This window comes from Thamnophis sirtalis, unplaced genomic scaffold, assembly GCF_051295495.1.
Source record: "Thamnophis sirtalis isolate CommonGarterSnake01/CBP01778 unplaced genomic scaffold, rThaSir2_p1.2 scaffold_11, whole genome shotgun sequence".
Classification (NCBI taxonomy): Eukaryota; Metazoa; Chordata; class Lepidosauria; order Squamata; family Natricidae; genus Thamnophis; species Thamnophis sirtalis.
The window spans coordinates 5,440,439-5,459,036 of record NW_028261391.1 but is presented as its reverse complement, the minus strand read 5'-3'; the positions used below and the strand labels follow the sequence as shown (position 1 = coordinate 5,459,036).

Genomic DNA, 18,598 nt, shown 5'->3' with positions numbered 1-18,598 from the left:
CTTGGATTGGACTCGGTGCCCAGGGACATGCCATTCCCTGAGGCCCTGGAGCCTCTACCACTTGCTGTTCACCTTGGCCAGGTATGGGAACATGCCATTCCCCCTCTCTGGTTTTCCTTGGGGCCTCCATCCACATGCTGCCTGCTCAGTTTCTACTTTGCTCACCTATGCTTGCACCTTGGTGGGAATCCCCAGCAAGGCTCAGCTTCCTTTCACGAGAATCCTCCAGATGCCGGTAGTTTCTGGCTATCTTCCGAGCAGCTCACTTGTGTCAGAGTGTCCACACAGTGTCGCTGCTATTTTGAGATAACCCAGGAGCAAAATTAAAGTACACAGAGGTTGTGTATTTCAAACAGTGGTTTATCTACAAGGCACACACACAAACAAACACACAAACACACACACAAACACACACACACACACACACACAGGCAAAACCAGGCAATCAATCAATCTTCAACTATAACATAGACTCATTCTCAATGCATCATATCGGTTTACCGCCTTACAACCATTGATCAGCTGTTAAATCATCATTAACGTAACAGGCTGAGTCATCCTGGAGTCCTGTTGGATTGAACTCAGGCTGTGGGCAGAGTTTGCCTGCAATACTGCATTCTAAGCACTACACTAATAGGTCTCATGATGCTTCAGAACTGGGCAATTGTTCCTGCTAAGGTTTGTAGTATGGATCAGTTATTTTCAGTTGTACACATGGATAAGGCAGCTTGTATGGTGAGATCCTTTTTAGACAGGTATTTCAAAACACTTAATCTCTCTACCTGTAATTTGGTCCTTCCTTGTCCTTAAAGCACTGCAACATTATGGCATAATCATTATATGTGCAAGATAACATCTTGCTCACAAAGTATGAACGCTCATTAGACAGAGTATTAAAATACATGTTGCCAATCTTTTCCCATCAGTGAAACATAGAAGCAGCAGGAGAATGATGGCGATGGGGACATTTCTGTTCGTTTTGCTGCTTGCTCTGCTGATTCTCTTCTTCCTGAGGCAACTCTGGTCCCGAAGACATTTGCCTCCGGGTCCTTTGGCTCTACCAATCATTGGGACCTTGTGGGCTTACGGGCTTTGGCTTCGCAAAGATTACTTCCGTAAGGTATTTCATTATAAACAATGATCCAGTCTTATACAAAATAACAATCAATTGTTTTCTTTGCATCATCACTATAAACAAATGTATTAAGCTAGTGAAATATTCCTTCATGATGAGGAATTTAAGTGCTAGTCATGACGCTTGATTAGTTATGTTCCTCATTGAGCCAGAATATTCAAGCGGAGACCTGGTCACCAACATTTCACAGAGCAGAATGTGAAAGAAACTTCACAGAGGTGGAGTGGTATTTTAGAAGGCAGACTCTAGTTCAATTTTACTAAGAAATGTTTGCTAATGGAACGAATTCAAAGATAATGATTATATGCAGCTGGTTGGAGAAGGAAGCAATAGAAATATATTTCATGTACAGACATGAAATATGTGCTTGGTATCTGGTATAGTATGACCTAGATATTGGCAGTTATGCAATTTAATTGAAGCACCTCTCTACATCTGGCAGGTTTTCCTGCACCAATGCTCTTAGGAGTGTAAGATACCTAACTTTTTAATGTTCAGAAGTAGTTTTCAAGAAACTGTGTGTAATGGGGAGAATCAGTTGGGCAACCCTATTGGTGGAATTACCATACTCTAGTAATATTCCTCAAATATTAGTCACTTGCATAATTAGGCATTGTGTGCTAAGTCTAGTTGAAAAAAAACCCTTTTTCTAGATAATGAAAGTTACATTCTTCTTCCAGGTTCCACTTTTTCATCAAAAAAGGGGGGGCACAATTTATGAGCTGGGAATGTTGTTTGTCTTCCAACCAAGACATGCATTCTTGGAGAAATGTTTCAGTTGGAGAGAGAAAAGCTCATTCCCTTTCTCTTCTTGGTCTGAGAGAAGACAGTTAACAGCTTACCAGATTAGTGATTTGAAAAATATTAGCAGAATCATGCTGAAAACCTCATTATCTCCTTCTAGACTTGGCTAATGGCTAATTTAACCATGTATTTTTCTTCATGTCTAAGAATGTGATCATCCAGGGGGAACTGAAGAAGATTCTCAAATGAGAAGCAAAATGTTTTCAAGGCAGGGACGTGCAGTCACTGGAGGCACGGGGGGCGGGGCCTCACCAGTCTCATGAGGAAAAGAAAAGAAATTTTAAAATAATTAAAAAGGCCAAGGTAGTTGCTGCCAGACTCCAAGTCACAGTGACTCTGAGTCTGCTTAGTGCTAACTGTAGGGGAAGGCGAGAGAACGATGGGCCTCCTTTGCATAAGGAATTTTTCACCTTTTAACCCTAGCTCAGAGTTAAGCAAGGGTTAAAAAGTGAAAAATTCCTTATGCAAAGGAGGCATGTGATTATCCCGCCTCCTGTTCTGGGAGCAGCAAATAATGCCTTGCAGCCTTGCCTAAATAAGTTGCTTTTTTATTTAATTTTTTTACACTTTCATCATGGCGGGCGGACAAGAGGAGAGTTGAAATCCACAGCTGGAAAAGATACGTGGATCGGATGGAGGGAGGGGGGGATTCAAAATTATTTGTAATGTAAGTAATTGTAATTTGTTTTTATTTTGTGTGTGTGTGTGTGTGTGTGTCTGTGTTTACCCACCTCTGCTGGCGTGCAGGCTGGCACATTTATTTTTATTTTTTAAAGCCATGCCACTTCATCGCACCATAGAGCGAAACATGTCCTGGTTTGTTGCCGGGAGGCACGCTGGCACTTTAAAGTGCATGCCGCCATCCCGCTGTATGGCCCGGGCAGCGGCATGCACTTTAAAGTGCCAGCGTGCCTCCTGGCCACAAACCAGGAGATGTTTCACTCTATGACGGGCCGAGGCGGCATGCACTTTAAAGTGCCAGCATACCTTCCGGGCTGGCCATGAATATAGCTGTTGCGGGGGGGGGGGGCTTTTGAAGAGAGGAGGGGCAAAGGAAAGGGAGAATGCGGAGTCATCTTTTAGGGAAGCCAAAGTGGCGGGAAACCAGCACCGCCACCAGAATCTAAAATTTTCGGCGGCTCCAGACAGGTGAGGCAGGGAGCGGAGATCCAGGCGGTTTCCTTTGCTCCCCTTGCATTCATTATTACATTCCTGTGTTTGCTGGACTTCGCGCTCTTCTCTGAGCCTCCCAGCGAGCAAGCGAGCAGAGTTCAGGCTGCCTGATTCCCCCATCGCTCACTCACTCGCTGTTTCGCCCGCCCAGACCGCTTCGGCACTGCTCTGGCTACCTCTGTCCGTCTGCACCTGGCAGCTGCAGTGACATCATCAAGATGAAGAGCGAGAGTGAAGAGCTCGGCCGGGAGAGATGTGGTGCCGGGACTTTAAAGCCCTGCCCCGACCAGGACCCGCTCTATGGCGGATGCTGTGGTGGGGCTTCGGCGGGGCTTTCGCGCTTGCCTCACCAACCATGAAGATCACCGCACATCACTGCTTCAAGGAAAAGCAAAGTCCAGTTGCCGTTTGAAAAAGCATCTCTAGGACATCCGTAACCTGGATGACTGAGAATATCTGCATGCCACCTCTGGCACACATGCCATAGATTCCCAATCACTGGCATAAACTGTCCAGTCAATATAACTATTAGTTGGATGGTTCAGGAATTGATGGCTGAAAAAAGCAGGGGGGGAGGCAAAAGAAGGTGCTGAAAAACAAAATGGACTGTTGTTTTTGCAAGAATCTTAGGGAGAGAAAATAAATTTCTAAAGAACAGACAATTGAATATGGTGAAAGGTCTTAGAATTGAGGATTTAGGGAAGACACTGATGGCATCTTAGCTGTAAATAATTTATTTATATGATTGTAATATTTTGCAACTTTGATTCACTTGATAGCATGTAAAAGAATATGGAAATATATACTCCATGTGGGTTGGACATTACCTTATTGTAGTGCTATCTGGGTTCAAAACTGTGAAAGAAGGAATGGACCGTTTCCCAGAAGAATTCTCTTATCGACCGGAGGATGCTTTCATGACAGGTGTTGGGCATAGACAGGGTAAGTAGAAATAATAAGGAATTGTATTTAAATAACTATCACACTGTTGCAATTTGTGGGGATAATACTGTATGTATAGCACGTGTTGTGTGTGGGGGAACGTAATGGATAATAAAATGATTTACAGTTATGAGATAAGCAATAGAACTATTGCTGTAATACGCTTTACCCTACATTATGGTGTATCTCCATTGTATTCAATCTTCTTTCGTTTCATTGATAAATTGATGTAGACATTGCATTTCCTTTTTGTAATTATTTGATGCTTCTTTATGTAATGCATAAAAGCACGCATGATTGTTTTTTATTAATTTTTTTCTTTAGATATTCTACCATTGATGATGTTGCCAAGTTAGGCTAATGAAACATCTGCAATAAAACAAGCAAGCTCAGAGAGCACCAAGGGCCCCTCACACAATTATATATCGTGTTTCCCCAAAAATAAGACAGGGTCTTGTTTTCTTTTTTCCCCCAATATATTTTTATTATTTTTACATTTAAAACAATGCAGTACTGCAAAGTCAAACTGACCATACATTCACATTATATACAGCTAGTTTCAACCATTGACAATTAGCCTACTTAATACATTATCAATCCTTCTGTCCAATCACAATATATACAGTTTGTTCCAGTTTTGTCATTTTGTCTTATACCAGTCATAAAATCTGTTCCCGACTTCCAAATATTCTGATTCCTCTTTATTTTTAAGTTCAAGAGTGAGCCTATCTGCTTCCGCACAGGACAACACTTTTCTGATTATATCTAGCTCTGATGATGTATTTTCTTTTTTCCAGTATTGTGCCTAAGTTATGCACGCCACAGTTAGTACATGTATAATTAAATAAAGTGTATCTTTCTTAAACCCCTCCGGTATTATACCTAGGAGAAAAATTTCTGGTTTAAACAAAATTTGGTCTCCCACCATTTGTTCTAACCATGATTGAATCATTTTCCAATATTTTTTTTTGCCTCATTGCACGTCCACCACATATGATAAAAAGTGCCTGGTGTTTTTTTACACTTCCAACAATTTGGGGCCAGATTTTTAAACATTTTGGAGAGCTGTGCTGGAGGGAGATGCCATCTGTAGAACATCTTATAAAGATTTTCTTTATACGCCATAGCCATTGTTAGTTTCTGATTAAGTATCCAAAGTTTTTCCCACTTAGCCAATTCCACATTGTAACCGAAATTTTTCGCCCAGGCGACCATAGTTTCTTTGACATGCTCCTCCTTTAGCTTGTATTCCAACAAAAATCTATACAACACTTTGATCAGCCTGTTTTCTGTCTGTATCAAAATTTCATCTAATGTTGTGTAGTCTTTGGCAATACCTTCCTTCTTCCTATCCTGTGGAAATCTTGACTGTGCAAATCTGTAAATAAGACCACCATTCTACTTGTACACCTTGTGATGTCAATTCTAATTTAGTTTTAATCTCCCCCGTCTGTTCAATAACTCTTTATATGTAACTATATTTTCCATATTAATTAAATTTGGATGTATGTATGCTTCCATCATAGATAGCCAAATGAGTATTTTGGTGTAGTGGTCATGTTTAATTTTGTTCCATATTAATAACAGGGACTGTCTGATATAATGTCTACTGAAATATTTATGTGCAGGTCCTTTTTCATACCAAAGGAAGGCATGCCATCCTACTTGGAGGTCATGACCTTCCAATTTGAGTAATCTTTTATTTCTCAACATTATCCATTCTCTTAGCCATGTTAGAGTGGCCGCAGTATAATAAAGTTCCCATTCTGGTACGCCAAATCCTCCTTTTTCCTTAGTGTCTTGTATTGCCTTGAGTTTTATTCTTGGTTTTCTTCCTGCCAAATAAATTTCGAAACCAGTTGATTCAAATTTTTTAAAAAACCTTTTTCTAATTTAATGGGAATATTCTGAAATAGGAAAAGAAATTTTGGTAATGCATTCATTTTTATGACTGCGATCCTACCCATCAAGGACAGTTGTAGGTTTTTCCACCTTTCTAAGTCTTTCTTAGATTTATTGATCAAATTGGTATAGTTATCTTCTTTGATGGTCACACACCTCGCAGATAAATATATACCAAGATATTTGACTTTTTTGACAGTTTGGATACCCTTTATTTATTCCTCTTTACGTACATTCCTGGCTAAAACTACTAAGGTTAATATAAACAGCAGCGGGGATAAGGAACAACCTTGTCTTGTACCATTCTGGATTGCTACACTTTGCGTTAATTCACCATTAATTATTACTTTAGCTTTTTGATTTGTGTATATTGCTCTAATCGTGTTTATAAATTTATCCCCAAATTCCATGTGTTCCAATTGTTGATGTAAAAATTCCCAGTTCACATTATCGAATGCCTTTTGGGCATCCAGAAAAAATAATGCAACCTGTTTTTCATTATGCACTTCATAATATTCAAGAATGTTCAGGATAATTCTCATATTGCTTTTAATTTCTCTTCTGGGGAGGAATCCATTTTGATCTGTGTGGATGAATGATATAAGGAATTTTTTCAGCTGTTCTATTATTAGAGCAAAAATTTTGTAGTCTGCATTTAACAGTGAGATTGGTCTGTAATTTTGTATAAACATCTAGTCTGTGTCCACCTTAGGTAATAATACAATATTAGCCTCTGTCCATGATAATGGTATCTTCACCTCTTTCGGCCCATAAGTTGGGTTCTATGTCTATCTCCTTCACTTCCGACATTAACTCCGTCGACATCCAGACCATATCTAACCTTGACCAGGATTTATGTCTATTCGAGTAGAAGATATATTGCTTTCCCTCTAGAAATCTTTCTTGCCATACGTCATAGATATTAAGTTCTTTAGCCATTTGGAAGAATGACCTCAGCAAAATTCTCCTAGCTCCTTTTCTCTTCTTTCCACTTTTGTAGTCCCATTTCTGGTCAACTATAGCATTGAAATCACCCATTAAATAAACATTTTCATTTCCCATCTCTCTAATAATGCTATGTAGTCTATAATAAAAAATTTCCTGACCTTCATTAGGTGCATATATTACAACCAGTGACACCTTTTTTTGTTTAACATTATTTCTACAATTAATATTCTCCCTTCCTCATCATGATAAATTAGTTTAGTCTGGATCGTGTGTTTAACAAATAGTGCTATCCAACTTTTCTTTTGATCAGTTAATGCCATGTAAAGTTTACCCAATGTGGGATATTCTAAGATCTGGATCTGTCTTTTAGTTATATGCATGTCTTGCATTGCAATTATGTTGTAATTCAAATGTTTTAGTTTATTAAAGGTTGTTTTCCTTTTCTAGGGTGAGTTTAGGCCATTGATATTTAATGATAGAATCTTGATTTCTCCCGACATGATTCTATGTGTATTTGGGTCGTGTGCTTCTTGTTGCCCTTATCTCTCTCACTTCTTTTGGTTCTTTCCCTTTTTTGTCTAAAATAACTTCTTTTTCCCTTCTTGTCTCAACTAGTTCCTTTTCTCTTCTTATCTGTGCCCTGAGTCCTTGCATCCTTGCTCCTGGCTGTTCTCCTTCGTCTTCCTCATCCTCCTGCGCAACAAGATTATTGTAGAAATCTTCCGCTTGTTCCACCGTGTCTATTCTGAATCTTCTATCTCTCCAAGTTACCAGTATGCCCTCTGGCATCAGCCATCTGAAGTTAATTTCATGTTTATTCAGGACAGATGTTAAAAATTGATAGGGCCTTCTTAATTCTTTGATTCTCTTTGCTACCTGTTTTAGGACTGCTAGTTGTCATTTATTGTGTATTATCGGATCGTCTCTTGTTCTATTCAACACCTCATCACGTATTGATTTTTTAACAAACTTTACATGGACTTCTCTTGGTAGATTGTTCTTTTTGGCGTAGTTTGCCTGGATTCTATATGTCTCATCGATCTCACTTGCCATCTCATCCTTTCCTATTCCCAAAGCCTTTGCATAAGGTCTGCCTCGCCTTTTTCTTCCTTTACTTTCTGAAACCATAGAAATTGGGCTGCTTTCTCTGATTCTAATGTGAGGACCGTTAACTCAAGTTCTTTGTTTGCCTGGATCAGTCTAGAACTCAGCTGCTCCATTTCCCCCCCTCACTCTCCAACCTTCCTTCTATTACATTTATTTTTTGTTCATGTTTATTGATCTGTTTCTGGAACTTCTCAAATTTATCATCCATCTTCTGCATCTTCTTTAGTTCTCCAGTATCATTTCTTATTTCTCTAATATCCTTTTTTTGTTCTTCATGATTTTTAGCCATTACCTCCTGCATAGTCTGTAATATCATCTGAAGCTCCTTAGTTGAATTGGATCTTTCTCTCTGTAACATATCCTCCGAAGATTTTTGGTTCAAAGGGCTGGTGGACACTAGAGACGGCTGGGATGCTGGCTTCCTCCCCATGCCAATTTTCATTAGATTTGTAGTGCTTGTCATTTTTTTGGAAGAATTGGATCCCTAATTTAGTTATTTTCCAAAACTCCCACTTTCTTCTCTCCCTCGTAACTTTCTCCAGTCCTTCTTTCTTTCTCTCTCTGTCTTTCTTCCTTCCTTCCTTCCTTTGTAACTTTCTTCCTTCTTACCTCTCCGTCTCCTTCCTTTCCCTCTCCTCTTCCCTCTTCCTCTACTCAATTATCAATTTTAAGTAGTATTAAGGGGTGGTATATTCTATATATCAATAGATTCGTATATTATATGAAAACAACTATCATAGGATAGAAAGAGAATGAGAGAGACTTATCAATTTATCACCACACACACACACACACACACACACACATCACACTTACAATATTCCTATATTTCTATTAATCTATTCTATTAACCTAAGAGTAAATTCTAAGAGTGAATAGCTTATAGTTAAATAAATTGTAATCAAACCATCTCCTTGATTAATCAATACTAATGCCAATAATATCAAAAATTGGTGGAATTAATAATCTTATAGCAACAACAATACCAATGGCAATAACAATATATTGATAATATTATAACATTTATTCCAATTCTTTAAGTTCAACCTTATTTGTGACCCTCCTGAGTTAAGTAATTATATGAAAATGTTCTGGGTGCCCTTGGTCCAGTAAATCTTCTTTCTCTCTCTCTGGTTGTTTCTTTCAGTAATGTCCAAAGATTAACATCAGCATTCTCCAACAGTCAGCTCTCTTGTTATCCAAGGGGTATCACGTCACCAAAAAATTATGTTTTCTCTTAAGGTTTACCATAGGGGGGGGGGAATTCCAGATTTCACCAATAGATGTCATTCTTCCACAAGCTAACCAGATACAGACTAACAAGAAACAGATGTGATGAGATACACTACCATGAATTGGCTTTTATATCTTCTTCTTCAGACCTTCAGTAGTTAACTCATTTCCGCCTGAGGGCATCCATGTAGTCAGAGTTATTTACAGCCTGCCTTTGTTGTTTTAACTAATTGTTTAGATTCAGCTCCTCAGACAGTTCAGAGAAAAGGAAGAAATAGCCTCCAGCCTTCACTCAGCCTATTCCTCTCGCCGCTATAAAGGGTGGGTGGGTGAAAAAAACAACAACCACCCCACTCCTTCCTTGAGCCCTTAAACTCTTGAGCTATTTTGAAATAAAAATACCTTCTACCAAAATCAGGAACTGTTAAGCCACTCACGATTCCAGCAGCTTCTCTGTAATAAATCCTCACCTACTTTGAACTGCTGTCAACACTCTGGGCCATCCTTAACAGATCGCCCTCTTCAACACCCGGAGTTATGAAGGAGATTTCAAGCACAGACCATGAACTGCCATCCTATGGTTGTGTCAAACCAACCTTCTCTTCAGTCTTCCCTACAGGAAACCTTCAGTTTACAAAAATCTTTCCAGAAACCTCTCTGGACACCAAATCCAGCTGCTCTCCACGGAGCTCTCCCTTCAAGCAGCCATTCATGCTGGCAGCTAGCCCTGCCCCCAGGGACTTGTTTTCTTTTGACTCTCACAATAAGCACTTGGCCTTATTTTCGTGGAGGGCTTATTATTTTTGAGGTGCAGGAGGTGGTGAGCATGGTCACCTCATGGCTGCTGCTGTGTTTCAAATTTAAAGGAGGGCTTATTTTCAGGGGAGGGCTTATTTTAGCACATGCGCTCAAAAGCCTGATTGAGCATATTATCCAGATAGGCCTTATTTTCAGGGAAACAGGGCAGTTAGTATTTCTCATATTATAATTATGCAAATTCAAGCTATTTTTCATGATTGCTCTTTTGGCTTGTTCCTCTCGCCATCTTGCAGCCAAAGCCTGATCCAGGGTGATGCCTGTTTTCTTAATTGCAGGGAGACAATTTGCATTTATTGATGTGTTGAAATTTCTCCCCCGTTTTCTGATCAATATATGATTAAGAAGAAACCAAAATTTTAGTGAATTCTACATTTAAGCAATTTCTCACTCAGAAATTAGAATCCTTTATAAATAATATAATTTACTTATATTTTAATTGAAAAGGCACTTTTATATCATCCTGATTTATCTCTTCCATGAACCTTTCTAAGAATATTTTCCCTCAAATGGGCATCAACAAACTTAGAGGCCACTCCTGTCCTCTCCTATCCCCCGTCTCTTTTTCAGACTTCCCCCATAGAGACCTCTCTTCTCTTATCCCCCTTCTCTCCCTCAGGCTGGCCCCATTGATCCTCTTCTATCTCCTTCTCTCCCTCAGGCTTGTCCCACATATATTTCTCCTCTCCAATTCCTTTCTCTCCCTTAGGCTTCCCCCACAGAGGCATCTCCTATCTAATCCCCCTCTCTCCCTCAGCTGTCCCCATTGATCGTCTCCAAACTCTCAGCCGTCAGGCCGGTTGAGTCACACACTGGCCACATCCAAGTTGCAATTGGAAAAGAGTTATTTTCAGGTTGTGAGGGGGGGGCAGAACATATAACGTTTGTTATTATTGTGTTAATAATAATATAAGAAACACTAATGATCTGGTGGTTATTTTGAAAAATCCTTTCTTAGCAAGCACCTAGAAGGCAAAAGGAACATACATGCCAAATTTCAATTTTGTAGGCTTAATAGTTCTGGAGATTTCATGATGTTGTGTGAGTGACATTTCACTTTCATATATATAGATTTCCTTAATTTAGTGACACATACTAAAATAACACAGTGTTATTTCATTTCTTCCATTGTTTTCTACTTGCACTTTTCCTTCAAATATATTATTTTTCAGCTCCTTAATTTGAAGTCATTGTTTTTAATAAAATATTGGTCTTTTTTTCCCTTTTTTTTAATAGGTCAGATAAAGACTATCACATTCTGGCTCAGAAGATACTAAGCTTCTTTACTTTAAACTTAGCTTTTCTTTCAACTGTCTGTTGATTTATTGTTGGCTTTCATAAAAGCAATTTAAAATATCATAATTATTGCCAGAAAAACACAATATTAATTTGATTAAGGGGTCCTTGGTTCTATTTGGGCTTAGTATTTTTTTTGCAGACATTTCATGACCCAAACTAGGTAACAACATCATAAGGTTGACAAACAATGCATCTGTGGTCACCATGCCACATGCACTCCCCAGTGTCCATGTGACTTCCAAAAGGAATAAATATTTTTATAAGAAAAAAAACAGCACAGTCAGAATCTTACAAAATGGCTACATGTCATAAAGGTTTGGTATTCCCATCTGAAATCCAAAGAGATATTTGGCAAGTAATGGACTTGTGTTTTTTTAAAAAACATGAATGTAGTCAGGAATCATTTATCATTGTCTGCTGATGCCTTCAGGAATTATTTTCTCCAATGGCCACATCTGGAAACAGCAGCGTCACATTGGCGTCACGTCTCTGCGGAAGCTGGGCCTGGGGAAGAAAAGCATTGAGCATCAGATAGAAGACGTGGCTCAGAGACTGGTGGAGATGTTCAGACAAACAAAAGGTCTCTTTGGGGTAATGGGTAATTTGGGAAATTTGCGGTAATGGCAAAATCTTTTCTATTCTGAGTATATTAAAGAAAAAGAGATTATTTGATTTGATTCTTTTTAGTTTTGAAACAATTGACAGAGTTCCTAAGTCCCTTCCTTCCTTCCTTCCTTCCCTTTTTCTGTTCTTTAAAAATTCATTATGAAATATATATATTTCATAATTTGTTTGCAGGACAGCCTTTTGACCCTTCGTTTCCAGTAGTAAATGCAGTTTCTAATGTCATATGCGCTTTGAGTTTTGGCCATCAATTTGCTCCCGAAGATGAGAACTTCCAGAAATTAATTAAAGCTCTTGAAAATATTGTGAAATTCTCTGGTGGCTTTTTTCATGTGGTGAGTCATGTTCGATATTAAAGCTCTGCCAAAACCTATTTTCCATCAGTAATTCCATGGAATCATGAATGGAATGAAGGGAGGAAGCCTTGGAAATTGTCCAGTAGGTATGTCTGTCCTTGAATCAGTCTTGACTCTAGGTGAGAGCCTGGACAAGTCTTTGCAGTTTCCTTGTCAAGATTTGGGAGTGGTTTCCCATTGCCCACTTCCCAGCGCTGAGATAAGAACTCTCCCAGTGTTATACAGTTGAGCAAATGCTTGAGTTGGGACTAGAACTCAGAGTATCTCTGTTTCTAGGCTGGTGAATTAAAAGCTACCCCAAAGTGATTTTGCCTATGGATGAATCCCACATTTCAGTTATTACCAGCATCTGGCTTCCCATCCCATTTTTCAATAGCTTTAGCAAAAGATGTTCCACCATTGATTGCCATGTTTTAATGTTCTTGCAATGGCTTTCTTTGGTTATTAGGTGTTGTCTATTACTGTGAGCTGCAGAGAACAACTGGGGATAACTGTTGTGCTGCTTTTTTAATTGTGGTGGGTTATAAATAAATAACTTTTCCAATTTCTATTAGATGCTTTTTGTGTTCCCACGATTAATGAGCTACCTCCCAGGCCCTCACAAGGAGGCCTTGGCTTCTGTAGAGGTGATCACTTCCTTTGCAAAGCAAGAAATAAAGAAACACAAGGACTCCAGATCTCTCCATGAGCCACAAGATTTCATTGATTACTATCTTCTACAGATGGAGAAGGTATGGGTTTACTGTGGTTCAATACATGGGCAAGGAATCTTCCTCGCTATAAGGAAACAGGAGGAGTTACTGAAATTGTCTTAATTGGATTTTCTTTCTTTTTCATTTATCTTCTCTTCTGAATTTAGAACCTTTGCAATCGTGAACTCTCCTTAGACAAGGGAGATTCTCTGGGGAAATAGGAATTATTTTCGTTTGTCATCCTCTCATGTCTGCCTATCATTTCTTTTCCCCTCTTTTTCCTGAAGATTCCATTCCCTCCATTATGAAGGAATTTTTGATTAATTCATACTTAAATGAATACTATACAATAATACAATAGCAGAGTTGGAAGGGACCTTGGAGGTCTTCTAGTCCAATCCTCTGCCTAGGCAGGAAGCCCTATACCGTTTCAGACAAATGGCTATCGAACATCTTAAAAACTTCCAGAAGCAAAATACAATTTTGTATTTTTGCTGGCAAAGGGCTGCAGGAGGCTGTCGCAGCCAAAAATTGAGCTCAGGAGCCTGTTTCCTCTGGCAGAGCATTCAGGCCACCATAGGTGCCCCCAGCATGTGACATCAAGCTAGCCAGGCCCACCCAGGCCACACCCACCCTGGCCCCCCATAATCAAACACAACCCTGATGTGGCCCTCAATGAAATCGAGTTTGACACCCCTGACCTACAGCGTCATCTAGAGGTAAGAAGATGAAACAGTTTATGCCCAGGATGTGACAGGTCTGGAGATGTTTTCAGAGCCCTTTTTCTGGCTTGTGCAGTATTCAGTTTCTCAAGATAATATCTTACTGTGAATCTACCACTTTCATTATTGCTCTCCTGCATCAACTTGTGACATAGAAACAAAAGTAATTACAAAAAAGCTGCATAGAATTCATTGTAAATTTCATTTTTTATTTTAAACAGACCAGGAATGACCCTGACTCTACCTATGATGAAGAGAACCTGGCTCAGTGTATTTTTGATTTTTTTGGTGCTGGAATAGACACAACCTTTGGTACTCTGAAGTGGGCACTGCTTCTCTTGACCAATCACCCTGACATCCAAGGTGAGACAGACATGGCTAATGGAACAAGCGTCACTCTCAGGTTTTAAAATACCCAGGAATTATTTGAAATCTATTCCTCATAATAATTTTCCTATGTAGATTCTTGATTCTATAAGCAGGAGAATGAACTTAGCAGGATTAAAGGAAAGCAAAGAATGTACATGCGGAAATCCGGCCATATGCTAAGTAAGTAAACATAGAGCCTTGTTTGAATCCTCAATAAAATATTCATCGAGGAACTAAAAACTAGAAATCAGTACAAATCTGAAACATTTAACAATTTCAATGTAGTACTCTCCCTTGGCTTTCAGATTTCTTATTTGGTTTGGTTTATTGGATTTATATGCCACCCTTGTCCCAAGGACTCAGGGCGGCATACAACATTAAAAAAACACATATTACAAAAATTTAAAAAATTTAAATAGAATATCCAAAACAAACCCAATTAAGATTAACAATAACATTTTTTAAAAACAAATTCGAAATGTTCCTCGGAGCAGGTGGGTTTGGTCCCCACCCCCCCAATTCAAAGGCAGCCTTGAGACATTTTCCCAGCATCTCCAGAGGGGGGAACTCCAGGGCTTCTGTTTTGGGAGGACTGTTGCTGTGTCCCTCACTGGCGGGGGGGGGGGAGCTGGTGCGACCCAGAGAGAGGCCAGCCAGGAAGGCTCTTCTTTCCAGCGTGACTGGTTGTGTTGAAGCCAAACTGCAATCGACTCTCAACTCTCCCCCTTTTCCGATTGTGACAGGATCTCTCCGTGGGTTGAACATTGGAAATAAAGCAAGCCAACTTGCAAAAATAAATTGACAATAACAAATAATTTATTTTGTTTTGTTCAGGCCAGGCTGGCTTGCTGAGAAAGCCAACTTTTTAGGCGCGTCGAAAGGACCGGAGGTCAGGGAAGGGAGGCATATAAATCTATTAAACCAAACCAAACCAAACCAAACCAGATAATAATTTGAAGTTGAAGGCCAGATTCCCTGAAGAACATTGGTGGCAACAGGCCTGAATGAATCAAAGAAAGTGTCTATTTCCATCATTTCTTTTCTTCTTTTCTAGAGAAAGTCCAGAGGGAAATTGAAGATGTATTTGGCTTCTCGGGGTCAATTTCCTATCAGGATCGGAAGAAGCTGCCCTACACCAATGCTGTGATTCATGAAATGCAACGATTCAAATTTGTCTTGTTAGCTGGCTTTCCCCGAGAAAGTACAAAGGATGTGAAGATGAGGGGTTACCACATTCCTAAGGTGAGAAACATGTTCACTGCACACCAGTAGCCCAACACGGAAGGAAAATCATAATGTGACACTGGGATAGAAGCTCTCTGTTCAGAAACTGCCAATGCAATCATGCACAATTGACAAAAGAAGAATAACAAACTCTTGTGGGGGATGAATAATGGGTTTAATCCAAATGCCTTTCAGATTCCAAAGAACCAAAAGCATTTTCTATTTATTCTCGGATGATGATAATCACAGTGGTGGATTTCAATTTTTTTACTCCTGTGGGCATCGCTAGGTGGGGTGTGTGTGTCATGTGACTGAGTGGGCGTGGTCAACTCGATGTCACTTATGGCAATACCCACTCAGTCACATGATCCCCACCAAGCCACAAAAGGTAGGGGAAAATTGAATTTCTACCTATCTCTACCTATTTTCTGGCCAGGCCTGGCCTAATCTGTGAAAGGCTTCCTCCTGCATGCTGCCCCAACTTCCTTTCACCCGTCGCACATGTCATCCATTTTCCCCTCCTTCAGTGGCCCCAGCCCTAGCCCTGCATCCTTCCCCACCACCGCCTCTTTGTTCGGGCTGCTCAGCTTCCTCCTGAAGCGGCTGGTCCTGACTCCAGAAGGCAAGCTGTCCTCCGGTAGTTTTTGGTGGCCTCCAGCCATCCACTACTGCTGTGAAGTGGCTGGCAAGCTTTTTACAGTTGCATCGAAAAAGAGAGCTTGCCCTCTTTTTCAGTGCAACTGCAAGAAGCCTCCCAGCGTCTCCTCTTTGCCAGCCACTTCCTGGCAGTGGCAGCTCGCTGGAGGCCACCAAAAACTACTGGAGGTCACTGAAAAAGCTGGTGGTGTCACCTCCCTGTTCTTCATGCTGGCTGCGCACTCTCATCCAATTGCCTGCTGTGCTGGATAGACTTGACCGGGCTGGTGATCCAGGCCAAATTTCCACCACTGGGTCACGCAAACCAGTGAAAACGGGCTAAATATCACCTCTGTGATAATAGATTAAAGGGTTGAAGTTAAGTTCAGAATTGTAGTCATATGTGGACATGTTTCTTGTCCATTTCTCGGGGCAATCCCATGTGATAAATATGCTCCCAGCTCTCAGTTTTAATGGAAAGGATGGAAGGAAGGAAGCTAAAGAGTTGGGGATGACTGCTGTCTGAAACCGCTCTGGAAATGAACAAATATGGGTCCATAAAGGCAAGCAAAAACCAAAAGCTTCATCAATATTGTTTATACTTTTTTACCTGTTGGAACTATGAAACTGCTCTGTTTAATCATCTCTTTGTTTACAGGGGACCATTATTCTCGCAGACCTGCGCTCTGTCCTTCTTGATCCTGAGCAATGGGAGACCCCTGAAGAATTCAACCCAAGTCACTTTTTAGATAAGGATGGGAAGTTCATTGAACCGGAAGAGTTCCTGTCATTTGGAATAGGTACTACATCCATGATTCCAAAGCAGGTTCTAACTTGCAGATTCCCAGCACTACCACCCCTGAGGTCATCGAAGTTTGAATAGTTTGAACCCTTCTTCCTTCTGATTTCAAAACTAAGAGAGTCTGAAGTTCCCCTAGGCTATAAACTTTGATGTGTAAAAGAATAGTAATCTTACCGAGAGGTAAATCCCTGAGCAAAAGAAATCAAATGCAGTCCAATGCTGCAGCAGCAATTACTCTCAGGAGGACATGAAGAAAGGCTGTTTTGCAGACTGTTAGCCCAACTTTTGTCCAGACAGACAGATGTAGAAAAAAATAACAACACGAATAGGTATTTGGTTTGTGAAAGGGAATTCCCACAGACTTTGTCCATACCTCCTCCATCTACTCCATCTATATTACGGTGGAATAGGTTGGTGGACAGAGAGGACTAGATCAGTTTTTTTCATGCATGTATAACTTTGCCTTTAACAGTTTCTACTGTCGAGTACAAACTAGACAAACTAAAAGGGAGAAAAAAGCTAGGAATTCAATCTGCTAGAAGATACCAGGGTTAGCATGGAAATCTGTTTCATCTGTTATGAATCTTTTCAGATTTCCTTGGTGATGGTGTACACCATGGAAAATAGATTATTATCCACTTCATCCATGCTTTGCCTCATCCACAGGTCTACGTTCCTGTGTGGGAGAACAGCTAGCAAGAATTGAGATCTTTATCTTTCTGACCAGCTTGTTGAGGGCCTTCAGCCTCCGGTTGCCTGAAGGAGTGAAAAAGCTCAATGAAGAACCTGTTGCAAAAGTGCTGACACATCCACACCCTTACAAACTGTGTGCTATTCCCTTACAATCTTAAGATTCAACACCATAAACATCATAAAACGCATAAAATTAGTTACATAGTAGCTATACGGTATGATAAATGTTTCCAATATACTTATTCACTTAATATTGCCTTTCCTTCTGTTTACTCAATATTGAAACTTCTTCAACCTACTGCTCGGTTCACACAACATACCCAACAAGGTCAACCATAACCTAGGAAGGTGTGGGTGAAAAATGTATCGACTAAGTTTATCGCACTGTATCATTGGTTCCTTTTGGGTGCCAATAAAACATATTATTTTCCATTTATTTTTAGCATCTTATTCATTTTAACTAAATTTTCCCTATAGACTTCATGTCCCCCAGCCATTTGCAGACTTCAACATGATAGCATGCTTGAAGGATTGGAATGATGTTGAGAGAATTAACAGAAGAAGAAAATGTATGCCATCCATGTCTCAGTGCAGAACATCCACAAGAGCAACCAATGCAGTTTTCATCCTATACTTAGGCTTGGACTTAGACTTGATCCAATTATGGGCTTCATCTAAACCCCTCTGTGGTTACAGTCTAATCACTTTCTCTACAAACTTCCACAAATATTTTTTGCCAATATTATTCTACTTGTCTTTTCTGGCAAATCCTCACACAAAATTTTTTGATGATTGAAGAACAGAGGTGGTATTCAGCTGGTTAGGACTGGTTCAGGTGAACCGGTAGCGGAAATTTTAACTGGTTTGCCGAACTGGCAAATACCACCTCTGGCTGGCCCCACCTCTGCCTATCTCCTTTCCCCACCTGCCCAGGCACTCTGCCTGCCCGGTCTCCCCGCCCACCTTGCACTCACTCTGCCTGCCCCACCCACCCTGCCCACCCCCATCCTATATATTTTTCCTTAGCCACATGGCCCAGCTAATCACCTCGCCTCACCTCCATGCCTCACCCGGTCTGTTCACCAAAGATAAGCATGCCGCCCACTCACCCTTCACCTTGG

At 40.2% G+C, this 18,598-nt stretch overlaps 1 protein-coding gene across 1 annotated transcript; it reads left to right on the top strand.

Moving 5' to 3' along the window:
• Positions 1–949: 949 nt before the first annotated feature.
• On the top strand, positions 950–17,635 carry LOC148043465 (cytochrome P450 2J5-like). Its single transcript, XM_087725107.1, has 9 exons — positions 950–1,120; positions 3,892–4,054; positions 11,790–11,939; positions 12,158–12,318; positions 12,894–13,070; positions 13,975–14,116; positions 15,177–15,364; positions 16,641–16,782; positions 17,451–17,635. Exons 1-9 carry the CDS (start codon positions 950–952, stop codon positions 17,633–17,635), a joined length of 1,479 nt encoding a protein of 492 aa, XP_087581233.1.
• The last annotated feature ends 963 nt before the right edge of the window (positions 17,636–18,598 follow it).

What these genes read in the sequence shown, in the direction of transcription:
- LOC148043465 (XM_087725107.1), top strand. Translation starts at nt 950, where the DNA reads ATGATGGCGATGGGGACATTTCTGTTCGTTTTGCTGCTTGCTCTGCTG. An exon ending in CTGGTGGCTTTTTTCATGTG is followed by an intron (nt 12,319 to 12,893) that starts GTGAGTCATGTT and finishes AATTTCTATTAG; the next exon opens with ATGCTTTTTGTGTTCCCACG. An exon ending in ATCTTCTACAGATGGAGAAG is followed by an intron (nt 13,071 to 13,974) that starts GTATGGGTTTAC and finishes TATTTTAAACAG; the next exon opens with ACCAGGAATGACCCTGACTC.